The sequence below is a fragment of the Poecilia mexicana genome, unplaced genomic scaffold (assembly GCF_051168715.1).
Source record: "Poecilia mexicana isolate PSO_F unplaced genomic scaffold, ASM5116871v1 scaffold_4, whole genome shotgun sequence".
Lineage (NCBI taxonomy): Eukaryota > Metazoa > Chordata > Actinopteri > Cyprinodontiformes > Poeciliidae > Poecilia > Poecilia mexicana.
The window spans coordinates 7,505,884-7,519,839 of NW_028263373.1; the positions used below are offsets into that span (position 1 = coordinate 7,505,884).

The 13,956-nt window shown below is 41.7% G+C and overlaps 1 protein-coding gene across 1 annotated transcript; it reads left to right on the forward strand.

Moving 5' to 3' along the window:
• The first annotated feature begins 364 nt into the window (after positions 1–364).
• il12rb2 (interleukin 12 receptor, beta 2a) lies at positions 365–11,723 on the forward strand. The gene is made up of 16 exons (XM_014986996.2): positions 365–540; positions 789–918; positions 2,254–2,520; positions 2,931–3,054; positions 3,148–3,317; positions 3,555–3,700; positions 4,706–4,850; positions 6,206–6,276; positions 7,711–7,915; positions 8,001–8,177; positions 9,198–9,299; positions 9,424–9,570; positions 9,982–10,113; positions 10,341–10,437; positions 10,628–10,715; positions 10,809–11,723. The coding sequence occupies exons 2-16, from the start codon at positions 855–857 to the stop codon at positions 11,268–11,270; spliced, it is 2,397 nt and encodes a 798-aa protein (XP_014842482.2). The 5' UTR covers positions 365–540; positions 789–854; the 3' UTR covers positions 11,271–11,723.
• Positions 11,724–13,956: the final 2,233 nt, after the last annotated feature.

The window sequence follows — 13,956 nt, forward strand, 5'->3', positions numbered from 1 at the left end:
TTTAGCTGCCTGAGTAACTCGCAGAAATACACGCAGTGTATCAGATCATAAAACAAAATTTTTTAACAATTTAGTAATAATTATTTCAGTAAATACTACAAAAACGTGAATAAAACGATAGAGTAGAAGCAAAAACTGGAGTTTTCAAATGACTATTTAACTTATTAAAAGTTGAAAGTTAAACTATCCAAAAATGTGGAGAGAAAAAAATCCCTCTAAATCTCTAAATATCTAGTTAACTGTGGAGGAACACCAGCCCATTCCTATTTGCGGAATAGTTTTATGAAGTGTTGTCGATGTTCAGGCTGGGTGTGCTCAGAGTGTGTCGTCACTGATGAACTGACACACACACACACACACACACACACACACTGCATTTGGCTGAAGTTCGTCACTTCAGCAGAGGCAGCGCGCAGTCTCCCCGCGGTGAAGCCGCTCTGAGTGAAGAAGATGCGTGGAAACAGAAGCGATCACGGATAAAACCTCAACCCGCTCAGAGAGGCGCTGAACGTGGACGGGACGCTGGGATGCGAGTCGCTGGTGAGTTTTAGGGACGGATCCCACCCCTCCGTTTATCGCTCCCTTCTTTTAACATAACACTGTCGCTGTATTTATGATTCAACATAAATCATAAGTACACAATTAGAATGTAATCCTTTCAAATCTAAGTGGTTTCCATAACTTTAATTTCCCTCAAATGTTTAGAATCATTGGTGCCATAAATGACTTGGTGCGCCGTTTTTGTTTTTTTTTAATTATTGTTCTCTTTTCTGCTATGTGTTTTTAAGAGGAACTAACAGCATTGGCGGCGATGTGAGACTCATATATGCCGTTTCTGGTGACTTACGTCGACGATGTTCCTCTCATGGTCTGTTACAGTCGTCGCGGTTGCCTTGCTGGTCGTGCAGCAGTGCGCAGGTAAACCCCATATACTAATGGTTAACATAACATAACTGTCTGGGGCGTCTCATCTCAATAAATTAAAAAAAAATAAAATAAAATATATATATATATATATATATATATATATATATATATATATATATACACTTATCTAAAACGTTCTCTTAAAGTTATGGTTCAAGCTTTTACATTTGTAATTTGAGTTTTAATGTAGAAAGATTATGGCCTCCTCAGTCCTCATTGGGGAAGATTGCTGAGTTACCTTTTAGACAGCTATTGACACTTCCACAAGGAGGCCAAGCCACAAAAGGTCATTGTGAATGAAAGATGTCTGTTCCTATTGATGGAAAGTTTAGTGGAAGAAGAAAAAAAAAATGGTACAGAAAAAACAGGGAAAATCACTGTGAACGGACATTGCATCAATCCCATCTAGTTTGAGAGGTACTCTATGTTTGGAGTCAGAGTTGAGGCACATTTCACACACACAAACACCCTGGGACTTGGTGCCTTGCACAGGGGCACATCAATATGTGACTGAAGGAAGACAGACTTTCCAATTTCAAGACAACTGCTCTACTAACACCACCAAACACAGACGCATCGATGACGTGCAGGAAATTGTCACGTTTCTTGCGTTAGGTCACTCTAGAACAAGATGTGAAATATTGTTGCATGGGCTAAGTGGATTTTTCTTTTCTAAATAAAGTAAATTTTGCATTTCATTTAAAAATCAAGAACCCCAAAGTGTGGCGAGAGAGAGCGGAGAGAAAGAAGTTACCAACTTCAGGTTTTTTTTTTTTAATCTTTTTTTATCAAGTCCAGAATTAGCGCTGTCTATTGGGAAAATGTTGATCCCTTTCCTCTTCTGACGAGCTTCATGGAGATGCTGCTTTTATTTTCCAGCTGCACGTGACACTTTCCAGCACTGACAAAAGTACAAATACCTGCTTTCAAACAGCCTGGTATCACTGCGCAACGTAGACCAAAAACCCACCTGCCACTAGTCAAGAGGAAAGACGTGAAACTGTAGAGCCAGCAGCGCAGGCGAGCTGAAAGCTGCCATCAGAGCGGTTTGGGGTTCCTGAGCAGAGCCTCAGGCCACTCCGCATTAATGCAGTAATTCATGCAAAAGAAATCCCGAGCACAGTCAATCAAAATGGAATCAAAGCCACTTTTCCAATCAAATTGTTGTTAATATCAATCTCTTTCTGTTGACATTCTAATTCCTTGAGATGCGCCTGTGAGGTAGAAGGTGAATATTTCGCCAGGGTTTTCCTGACGTGTCCAAAACGTGGACGTGTGTCCATCCTCCAGAGTCCTCTGGGAAATAACGAGCCTTCCTGCTTCCAGGTGAGAAGACATCCTGCGTGCTGTGGTCCAGCGCCGGAGCCGTGGTGCAGCGAGGCTCCAGCTTCGTGGTGTACTGCACCTTCTTCCCAGGATGTAAGACCCACCGGTCCATGTACATCGACGGGCGCACCAAACCCCCATACGAACGGCTCAACGACACAACCATATCCCTGAGGGTGGAGAACATTACGGAGAAGAGGACATACAGCTGCACGTCTGACTGCAACCCGCCGCTGGACGACTGTGGACTGGACATCACGGCTGGATGTACGTGGGACGTTTTATTTGGCTGAGATGAGTTTGCTTATGAAGCAGCTTTATTGCAGATGACACAACTGAGTTTGTTTCCTGTTTATACTGAATCTTGTTGGGAAGAACCGCAGAAGATGTTCACATAAAGCTTTCCTGACCTAAACTGGGGTTAACTTTAGTAACCTGTAAAAAACAAAAAAAAAAAAAGCTTGTTCTGCTTTCTCTTTGTTGCTTGGTGACTCGCAGTTCAGTAGGGTGGCTGTTTGTTTTCACACATGCAACCAGACGGTTTGATCAACGGAACATTGAAAAAGAGAAAAATGATTCTATTAGTCATAAATTTGTGTGTGTTTTTTTTTAAAGACTGCATCCGGTTCTGCAGGATGCACATTCACAAGCAATGTTTTGTCTCCTTTCCTGTCCAGACCCTCCAGATAAGCCCAAAAACATCTCATGCATCTACAGGATCCTGAAAAATGACACCAGGAGAGTGAATTGCTCCTGGGACAGAGGAAGGGACACCTACCTTAACAACCGCTTCGTGGTGCGGTGAGCATGCGCACTCTTCCCACGTTATTCTGCTTGTAAAAGTTAGAGCCGTGCAGATGCTTTTGAACTGAAACTTTGCTGTGTGGGCTGCAGGGTTGGAACTGCGAGTGGAAACCAAACAGGACTGGTGTGGAGCGTGTCCGGCACGTCTGCCAATTTCACTTTGCCCAGATCTGTCCAGCTCATGTCGGTGCAGATTGAAGCCCACAACTCCCTGGGTTCTGAAAATTCCTCCATCGTCAGCTACAACCTCAGTGACATCGGTAAGACTTTGAACGCTTGTTGTTAAGGTTCGGCTCCACGCAGACGAATCACGCCGTGTACAGTCAAGAGAAATTCAAAGTCATTTTATTTCCAGAAATCGTTGACTTTTTGCAGCTGGTCACCAGCAATCGTTTCCAATCACTCATTCCTCAAACCCCTTTGCACCACAATCCTGTAAGTCTTGCTATTACTTTTTGATCGTAACACGTCCCATTACTTTGTTCTGATCCGAGCAGTGATGCCATCGACGCCCGTTGTTGATCAAGTCGAGTGCTCTTCCAGGAACTGCACCATCAAAGTGGAACAGCCTGTGAGGACTCCGCATCTGCAGATCCAGTACCGGGACGAGCGGCAGTGCAACTGGACAACTTATCCAGACTCTGTAAGAAGTTTTAACTCCCCCCCTAACCCTTGACTCTCTGAAAAGCCTTTCGGGGGGCTTTGAGTGAGGCGCAGAAATTGCAAAAGGCAATTTAAGGTCTTTGAATATGTTTGGCTGCTGAATGATCATCTTGCTCTGAGCTTCTGCTGATTCAGAGTTGGAGGCAGACATGAGTGTCTTGGTCGATGTGTGAAGAAGTGAATTCGAGATGACTCACCTGTCTCAGGAATAAGATGAAATTTTGACCTTTCAGGCTCCTTTGTGCGTTCTGTTCATCAACACAAGCCCATCAAAAGCACATTCAAGCCATTTCAGGCTTTTGTTTTTGCATCAAGTAAAAAAACAAAAACATTAAGAGATAAAAAGATGTGATAGTGATAGATCACCACAAAGTGGTGCATAATTATTCAGTGGGAGGAACATTTTTTTTACATTCAAAAATTGTTCATTTGTATTTTTCCACAACAGCTAAAGCTGCGAGTCTTTGGTGGCACGTTGCTATCAACTCAAGCTCAGTTAAACTGGATTGAGACCAGCCTTGCCAAAGATTGTCTATTTGACTTTGACTAGGCCATTCTAAAACATAAATGTACTTTCACATAACCAATTGCATTGCGGCTCTGGCTGTATCTCTGGAGTTATTGCCTTCCTGGAAGATGAACCTTCACCCCAACCTCAAGTATTTTCCACCCTCCAGTAGGATTTTATTTTCTCCAAGATTGCCGTGAACATCAACCCTGACCAGCTGTACCAGCATGATGCTGCCACTGCCATGTTTCAGTGTGCATTTTCAGGGTATAGGTATTTTTTGTGGAATGGGTTTCAAAGTTCTCCAAAAGAAAAATCACAGGATGTTGTTTTACAATCTAACCCCGCTTTAAGGATCTCCTGAACTTCCTTCCTGAAAAAAAAAAAAAAAAAAAAAAAAAAAGAAAAATGTTGAAATATCTTGCATCTGAACTCAAACAGCTGATCAGATACGTTGTGTGCATTGATCACCTGCAGGTTGGACTGACGACTTCATTCGAGGCCAAGCACATCCCCTCTTTGGAGCCGTGCAGTGTGTACAGTTTCAGAGTGCAGTCCAGATTCAGCACTGGCCTGTGGAGCCCGTGGAGCGCAGAAGTCTCCAGCGCGACTGAAGAAGAGGGTGAGTCTGAGGCCAATACTGACTTAAAGCTCCGCTCGTTCTGTCTGCAGGCTAATTAACCTCTCAGGGACTTTATCAATATAGGCCATCAGACAGTGCAGCAGTGCTTCCTAAAGTCTGGGTTTGTGAGGCAGCTATCAGATCACCACTCACTGATGCCATGAAGACGACGGCGACGACCAAAAGAGAAACCTTTTTTGCGTTTTATCTCGAGAACAAAACCGCCTGTGCAGATAAGGCGACCAGTGCGCCATATCCCTGCTGAGATTTTATTGAGTCGATTTGGGCAAATTTGGTTTTCACTCGCTCTTGCATCGGTTGAGAGTGAAGGAAGCCAGTGAAGAGGAAAGCTACGCCTTACAGGAAATGCAGGAGTGTATTTTGTAGTTCTGATGGTGTGAAGATATGGAGATCTCTCTATAAAAATGCATGACCTATGAATAAGCAGTAGTGACAGGTCATCAGTTTCCACTTACAGCAAGCGCTAAAGATGTTATCGAAAACATCAGCTGCACCGGTTTGTGCTGCCTTGCTTTTTTTATTGATGACGGGAAGGTCGTGTGCAGATTTTTACCTTGTGGGGCTCAGTTCATTTTGTTCTACATCGTTTTTTGTTTCGTTTTCCCCCTTGATTCTTCACTGCTAAGGCCAAAATTATTCATACCCCCAGGAGATTTATATATAGTTATTTTCACCAACTAAACTATTGTCTTATGGTTGGAAATAAGACAAAGCTCTCCCAAAACATCACTGAAAGTACAAAAGGCTCTGTTGTTAAAAAAAAAAAAAATTCTCATTTTATCTATAGTCTATGTTCAAAATTACTTGCCCCCTTTATTCGCTGTTACAGAAATCATGCATGTCTTCGTTGGTATCTTTGACTGTTCATTCTTTGTGATGAGCTTTGAGGTCGGAAGGCCTCCTCATTTACAATCTGTCTTTTCTATGTGAACGCAGACAGTGCGGCTGAACATAACGCAGGGCGGAGTTGGCAGCTGTGTCAAACACAGCTGCCAACTGCTGTCTGTGCAAAAATATCCCTTCCTGTTTTTGCTGCACAGTCATAAACACCTGCTAAAAATAATTCATAATAAATTACCAGACTCAAGAGCAGATGTGCGATCCATGTTTTATTGTCGTAAGCTGTAGATTTTGAAAGCATCAGACTGAAGGGTTTTTCAGTTTAATTAAAAAGACTTCTGAGCTTTTCGTCACCAACTAGTGAAACTTATCGAGGAATGTACGACAAAAGAACGTCTTGTAGGTTCATAAGTTTAAAGAGAAACATTTATTCAGTATCTATAAAAAAAAAACAAAGATGTTAAAAAGTAACTTTTTAATGTTTGGTTTTAAAGCTCCTGCCCAACATCTGGATGTGTGGCTCGCTGCAGGCCCCGACTTCAGATCCATGAGAGTCTACTGGAACGTAAGTGTTGAAAACTACCTGTTTTCTAAATATGTTTTTTGATTATTATTATTAGTAGTAGTAGTAGTATTTTTGAAATAGTGTACATAAGTTATTGAACTCCTTAAAAAGTATAGTTTGCACAGATATAACTGAATGTAAGTTTGAACTGAACACTGGACGACAGCAGCTCGACAGGAAAAACTAAAAATCTCAGCCTAAGAAAGGAAGTTTGGTTGACCCAGTTCTGGGTATGACACATCTTTATCAAGGACAACAATTTGCTTTAGGCAGCGAAACACACACACATGCATAAAATTGCTCTTTAATGTTTTTCACTGCAAAGCCTTAAAAAAACTCCCATATCTTCTGAAACGTTTTTGCATTTTTTTTTTGTCACAACAACCAACTTTAATGCTGATTATTGAGATGAACAGAGAGAAATAAGCCAATACCAGGAAGTATGTCACTGTTTTCTATAAATTAAATAAATATAAAATATTGTGGCATACATGTATTTATCGCCCACAGAGTGAACAATTTTAGAACCACCTCAAAAGGTGGATACACATCTCTGCACACATTTCGGCTTACGTGGACATTCATTGATTGGAGAACCTTGACTTTATTCTAATTGGGTCAGCGAAGAGCAATGGTAATATTTCATCATTTTTCTAATAATGGTAAACTTCCACATTCAGATGTACGATATCGACACAAATTGCTTCCAGATACCAAAAAATATGTATTGAAAGCCACTGAAAACATTGAAATTTAACCTTAAAAATTGCCACCAATCTTAAGAGATTCATACACTTTCTTATGAGTATTTGATTATTTTGGTTTTACTACTGCTACTTCATAAAACTTAAAACTCAGGGGGAAAAAAACATGTTCAGAAGCTGTGTACTTTCTGGATGAGGAGCCTGTTTCCACGTCAGACTTCACTGGAGCCTCATGAGTTTGAGGATTCTCACAACTCCATTGTTCTCGCACTGCTGCATGATCACGGTGTTGTTACCGTAGTAACATTTTCTTTCTGTTTCCCTGCTTTGTTCTGCACAGACTAAAGGTCAAACCTTGACCACATCTTGTGACATCCTCACACTCAAACACACACACAGAGAGAGTGATGAACACCCTTTTGCCAAATACAGTTAAAAAACACACACCTAGACTGTTTTAATGTCACAGACACACACACACACACACACACACACACACACACACACACGCACACACACACACTCAGGACACACTCAGGGGTAACTGAAACCTGACAGTAGACGCACCGCAGTTTCAGTTTACAAGAAAAAGAGGAGCTGAACAGAAATGATGTGTCTTACACACTCATCTTGCGGTTTGGCTGTAAATCCTTGGCGACAGTAATCACTCACCGAGGCAAAGAACGCATTCACCTGCAGAGTTAAAGTTAATGTTTTCCAAACGTTTCAGGAGTCCAGCATGTCCGTCTGCAGAGGGAGCATCGTTCAGTACACCATCAGAGTGAACAGCAGCAACCTGACGGTCGTCACGAACGTCAGCGCAGACGTGAAGAACCACTCTGTCCCGTTCTGCTCCGACTGCGCAGTGACGGTGCAGGCAGTGAACTCTAAAGGCTCGTCGCCTCCTGCAACCATGACAACGCGTCACACAACAGGTAAAACCTTGTCTGATCTTCACCTGGTGGTTCTGAAACTGGAGCTTCACTTTTATCACATACATACGTGTTTGTGTGTTTTTAGCCAAACCGATTCTTGACGTTCAAGTAACAGCGGAGAACCACACTGTCGCCATCTCCTGGAGAAAAGCTGAAACTGCACCCACCCACTACGTGGTGGAGTGGTACCCGGAGGGTCACGTGTTGGACGAGCTCAGATGGGCCAGACTGGACGGAAATGAAATCGTCGTCACCCTCACAGGTGAAAAGTTAGAGCCAAGTTGCAAAAGATCGTACCGGTTAGGTTCAGGCTGGATGTTTCCAGAATAGTTGAAATGCTTGACATAAGCCACAAAATTGTCAATGAACTTCGGGTCCAAAATGTTAATGTTAGCCTGCCTTCTCCTTTCCAAACCAGTTCTGATGTGTGTCTGGAGTAAATGTCCTGTTGGCACACCCAGCTGATGTTTTCACCATCTACCTGTTGATTTGAATCAGCGGTGTCTTCTTTTGAGCTTGAAAATGACTTTTTATTTTATCGTATCTGCTCGATAGTGAACTAAATGTATAATAATTTAATGAAACAAACAAAAGAGACTTTTGCACAAGAAGGAAATCGTTGCAGATCCAGAGCATACAAAGAGTGTTGCTGTTAAAAAGAAAGGCATGCTGTTTCCTAATTTTGGGAGGTTGGTCGTGGGCTACTTCTTTTGAGATTAAGATGAATGCTGAAGCCTGGTTAATTATTTAAATTATACATTTTCTTTCAACATTGCAGTCAAATGGTGCACAGAGTCATTCAAAAGGCCACAGACGGCCCCCGGGCCTCACTTTGGACAGCCCTGCTTTAAAGCAAGCGTGAAATGTTGAAGACAGTCCTTTTTCTTCAATATTTCATTCTCTCTGTGCAACGCAGTGGTGCTGCTGGCAACAAAACAGGCCCTCAGAATGATGCTACCACAGCCATTCTTGACATTTGATATTTTCTCAGGTTTGAAAGTCTCAGCTTGACTCAACCAGCAATTTTTTGTGACGTTAGCCTGATTGTTGTTACTGTGCAGCCTTTTCACTCCATGTTGAGCTTCATATTCATATGTTTTTCTTAATAACAGATGCTAAGTATGTGTATATATATATATATATATATATATATATATATATATATATATATATATATATATATATATATATATATGTATGTATATATATATATATATATATATATATATATATATATATTTTTTTTTTTTTTTTTTTTTTTTTTTTTTTTTTACATTTGCAGATATTAATCCATGGGAGTGCTATGAAGGAGCGGTGTATGTTTTCTACAACCAGAGCTCCGTCAGCAGGACCAGCTTTAGAGGGATCGCCACGTTGGAAGCAGGTAGAGCTTGACGGCGTAACTTTGACTAAGCTTAAGATCTTAGTCGAAATGGTCACACATATTTCATGTCGTGTTATTTTGACCTAATCGACATTGCTGTGCGGCTCTGCTGTGTCGCTTGCAGCTCCAGAAATTGGTCCGTCGGCCCAAGAAAAGGTGGAGAGAAACAAGGTGACGGTGTCTTGGACGCAGCTTCGCAGGGCGCAGCGCAGGGGATGCATCACAAAGTTCACCATCTACCTGGAGAACAGCCACGGAGTCCAGACGCGTTGTAAGAACAATTTAATTGTAAAGTCTCACTAAAGCAGTCGTGCTGCGTTGTGCCACTTTAATCGTTTTGCTTCACTTTAATGCTCACGACGAAAGCAGACGCAGCTATCCAGTAAACACTTGTGTCTTGTTTTGCCATGTGAAGAGGATGTGGTTGGGGTTAAAAACACTGCGGTGCCAAAGCTCGTCAGAACGCTGCTGCCAGCCGTGTTAATTTAATAACCGCTTCCTATTCATGATTATTAGAATCTTAAGTCATCTTAACTTTTTTTTTTAAGTCCATCAGGCAGGGAAGTGTTACTAAAATGAGATTCCAGCATTCAGCTGCAGAAAAACTGAAACAAAATGTTGGTTTTTGGCTGACAGACGCATGAATAGTTTCACAGTGAATGCCTCCTTTTGTCCCGACCAGACTCAGCAGAAGCATCGCAGACATCGTATCCCATCGAAGGTCTTCCTCCTGATTCCTACAGCTTGTGGATGAGCGCTTCCACTTCGAAAGGAGAAGGTCCTACCGGTCAGAAGATCAAGTTCTACATCGAGGGTAAGCAGATTTTCAACATTTACCGGCACCTCTTGCGAAGACGTGCAACACATTACGATAAATTCAGCTTTTATTCCATTAACATAGTCTTGCACTGAAAAGTTTGAGCATCTTTGTATCTGCCATTTGCATCGTCTGATCGTTAAACTGGCTGTGCTGACAGCTGTGACTCTTCTTGCTGATTTGATTGGCGTGTGGTGTAACATGTCATCCTGCTGCTGTTGCAGAAGACGACCATCTCTCCACTGTGCTGATGTGTGTGTTCGTCACCGTGACGGTGCTGTTTACTCTGTTTCTGTGGAAGAGCTCAGTAGTAAAGCACAGGTATGTTTGTGATATGTTTTCCAGCCACTTTGTCAGCTCTAGGTTCATCCAAAGAGTTTCAATGAAACCCCAGTCAGCACTCTGGAAAGGTCTCTCCAAAACCTTAAAATTAGCCGGATGTAGAGAATACTTTAAATCTAAATTGGGGGGGGAATGATTAACTGCTGGTTAACAGTTTTCCATATCTCAGGTTCAAAGAGATTTTCCAGTGCCTGATGCCTGATGTTGTGCCAGACCCTGCAAACAGCAAGTGGGCAAAAGAGTGCACCAAAGAGAAGGTAAAAATGTAGCAAAACTTTAACGGATCAACCGCTGGTCGAACCCGCCACAGTTCCGATTTGACCCTCTTCGTCCTCCTTCTCTCCGTTCAGGGCAAGATGAACCTGCATCTCCCGTCTCACAACTCCAGTTTCACTGACCCAGAAGAGGAGACCATCCTGGTGGACGTGGAGGAGCTGTGCAGGCGGATGGGGGACTCCTCCTCGCCCAAGAGCGACCGCTTGGCGTTCCCTCCCGAGAGCGGCGAGGGCCAAGAGACGGAGCTGTCGGCCCTGCTCTATCCTCCTCTGACCACCTACATCAAAAGCCTCTCGCACGACTCGGACAGCTCCGGCCACACGCAGACCTCCCTGGACACGAACACGACCATCGACTACATCTCGTCCCACGGGCAGGACAATCTGGACAACTACGACCAGGAGGACGAGGAGGAGTTTCCAGGGATGCAGTTTTTCCCCAGCCTCAGCATCCTCATGGAGCCCGTGGGGTTTGGAGGGAAGCTGACCTTGGACGCAGTGAAAATCGACTGCGGCGACTTCTTTCAGAACGTTTAGAGTGACCCGCCGAGCCTTTTCAAACTGAACTCTCAGCCGAGACGTGCATGAACTACCTCCTTTGCTTTTAGAAATCACGAAGAACTGCCTCCCTGCAAGCCAAGCTTCAGTTCAGCAGAAATCCTCTCAGGCATTACAATTGTTTTCCAATGGAACGTCTATGGACACACTAAGCAGAACTAAAAGAAAGAGACGAGGAATTTTACTAAGGTTTAATCTCTAAAAGGCAGATTTGACTTCTCTTCATAGGAGACGGTATCGTAACAGCATCATCGTCAACCATGAGTTTTGGGAACTATACCTATTCTTCCTGTTACATGAGCAGATGTCTTCTATTTAAAAAAGTCCAAGTTTTGTTTTTTTAAATACTGCTGTATATTAATTGCTACGCTCTTCACTCTACCTCAATGTGGATGCAAATTTGATCAAATTAAAACCGAATCCTTTGTTTGATTTGTCTGACTAAAATGATTGTGAGCGCAGTAAAACTTTTGGAAGTTTTCAAGATTTTCATGCAGGTTTCAGAGCTGAGTATAACGCACACACACACACACACACACACACACACACACACTGCAAAAACACAAAGTACTCTAAGTGTAACTTCTAGTAGAAATATCTTGGATACACTTGAAATAAAACAGAACTAAATCACAAGAAATACTGATAAAAAAAAGTTAATTATTTCACTAATAGGTAATACTTTTCCATTACTATTAGGAATTATTGACTTCAAAAAAGCTCCCATATTGTACTGAAAAGTTACATGCAAGTTAGTTTCGTCATTATTTCAATAGTATTCAAGATATTTGCACTAGAAAGCCAGACCAAAACTTTTTGGTATGATTTTTGTAATGTAAAAAAGCAGAGTTTCACATCAACATAAAAACGTGTATTCGGGCAACTTAGGTCAGTTTGACCAAAACCGTTTGAGTCATGATGACATCCTTCTTAATAGACAAAGACTCCAGTTTGTTTGCCCTTATACTCGCAAAAGTACAGTCATCAATGCTCTGTTAGAAGTTAATGTGCCACATCCACACTTCATTATGATCCCTTCAGGCCTAGTTTACTACTTATGACGGCAGCTTGACAATGCAACATGTCGCTGAGACACAAACTTCCCACGTTTCCCACTGGAAAAAAAAAAAAAAAAAAAGTGACACAACCCGAGGAAGCGGTTCTACCCAATGGACTTGACTTCATCACTTCTCCACAAGAAATACCTGTTCAGGCGCTTTTTACTACAACTGAGTCAGCCACAAGGAACAGCAGCAGAGCAGAAGAGCAACTTTATTACAACTCTGTCCAGGTCTAAACTTCCTCAACCTAAGCTCAGATTGTAGAAAAGGAAAGTACCAGTCTTCAAAATACTGCGCGTAATGCAGCCAAATCAAATCACATGTCGGCATTTTGGGGGTTTTAAGTGACAACGACCCAAACATGTAGGTTCAGTGACTCATGTAGCTCATTCTTGTGAGTGTAACTTACAGGCGTGATGTTTCCAACCCATGTTTAGAACTGAAACAGGCTTTTGAATGGACGGTGAAACATCTTAAAATAACAAGACATGAAGTGAAGCTGTCAAATCCCCCACGCCCTCCTAAATCATGATATTACTGAGAACAGAACTGGGATGTGACATAACTAGCACGTCGCTGGAAAAACTAGCTTGTAAAAGTGTAGCATTGTGACGCTTGTCCTCAATTAAATAATGTTTCTCACTGCCCCTGTAAAAGAGCTGACAGGGGCAGTTGCCCAGGGCTTCAGTTTTTTGGGGGCCCCAAAGACATTTTTTTTTTTGTAATGAATGCAAAAAAAAAAAAAAAAAAACTTATATGGGGTTGCATATTATAAGAATTCCATAAAACTTATAAACGTATAGGCCTACATCAAGTGAAATGTATTAAATTTGGGGATTTCTATTAACATAAGCAATAAAATATTTGAAAATTAAGAAGATAGTCATTTTTGGGGGGGAACAACATGGAGCTAGTGACCAGGCAGACTTATTAAACCTCCCGTGCACCAATTCATGTCTAGGATTATATATTAATGCATTGTAAATTTCATTAGTAGAAGAAAGCTTCTTCTACTAGGGGCCCCCCCAAAACTGGTTCCAGCCCAGGGACCCCAGGTAGGCGCCGCATTTAAAACTGATCTGAGCAAAAACAGCAAAAGTTTTGATAGCTTGAGTTGAAGACGCTGGACAAATACCATGTAGATATTTCACTTTCTTCTTCCAACATGCCAGAGGTGCTTGTAACATTTTTTATTTCTGGAGGTCATTCAAGGTTTTATTAGGATGTTAGCGGCTCTGTTTAGTGAGATTGAAACTCGATAGATTAAACAGTATTTTGTTCAAATTAAAGGGAAGAAACTCTGGAAAACATGAAGTTTGATTTTTAATTATACTTTAAATCTTCAAAGCCAAAATTTTTTTTACATATTTATCTTAATCTTGCCCATGTGTGCTGAGGTACTGTTTTATTTTATTATTGTGGCTTTTAATATTTCGAGCACAAAGTTTCACTTTTAGTCATATTTTGTATTTGTCAAAATTTCATTTTGGCAGCAAAGCTACCTATAGGATCAATAATCCCTTTTAACCATCAGTGTAGTTGATTGATTGAAATGCAACCAGCTACTAAATCAACAGCACAAGATAAAAAGTCTGAAGTCTAAA

Coding starts and splice junctions, on each gene's coding strand:
- il12rb2 (XM_014986996.2), top strand. CDS start 855: ATGTTCCTCTCATGGTCTGTTACAGTCGTCGCGGTTGCCTTGCTGGTC. Junction 3,701..4,705: donor GGACAACTTATCCAGACTCT/GTAAGAAGTTTT, acceptor GATCACCTGCAG/GTTGGACTGACGACTTCATT. Junction 7,916..8,000: donor GACAACGCGTCACACAACAG/GTAAAACCTTGT, acceptor GTGTGTTTTTAG/CCAAACCGATTCTTGACGTT.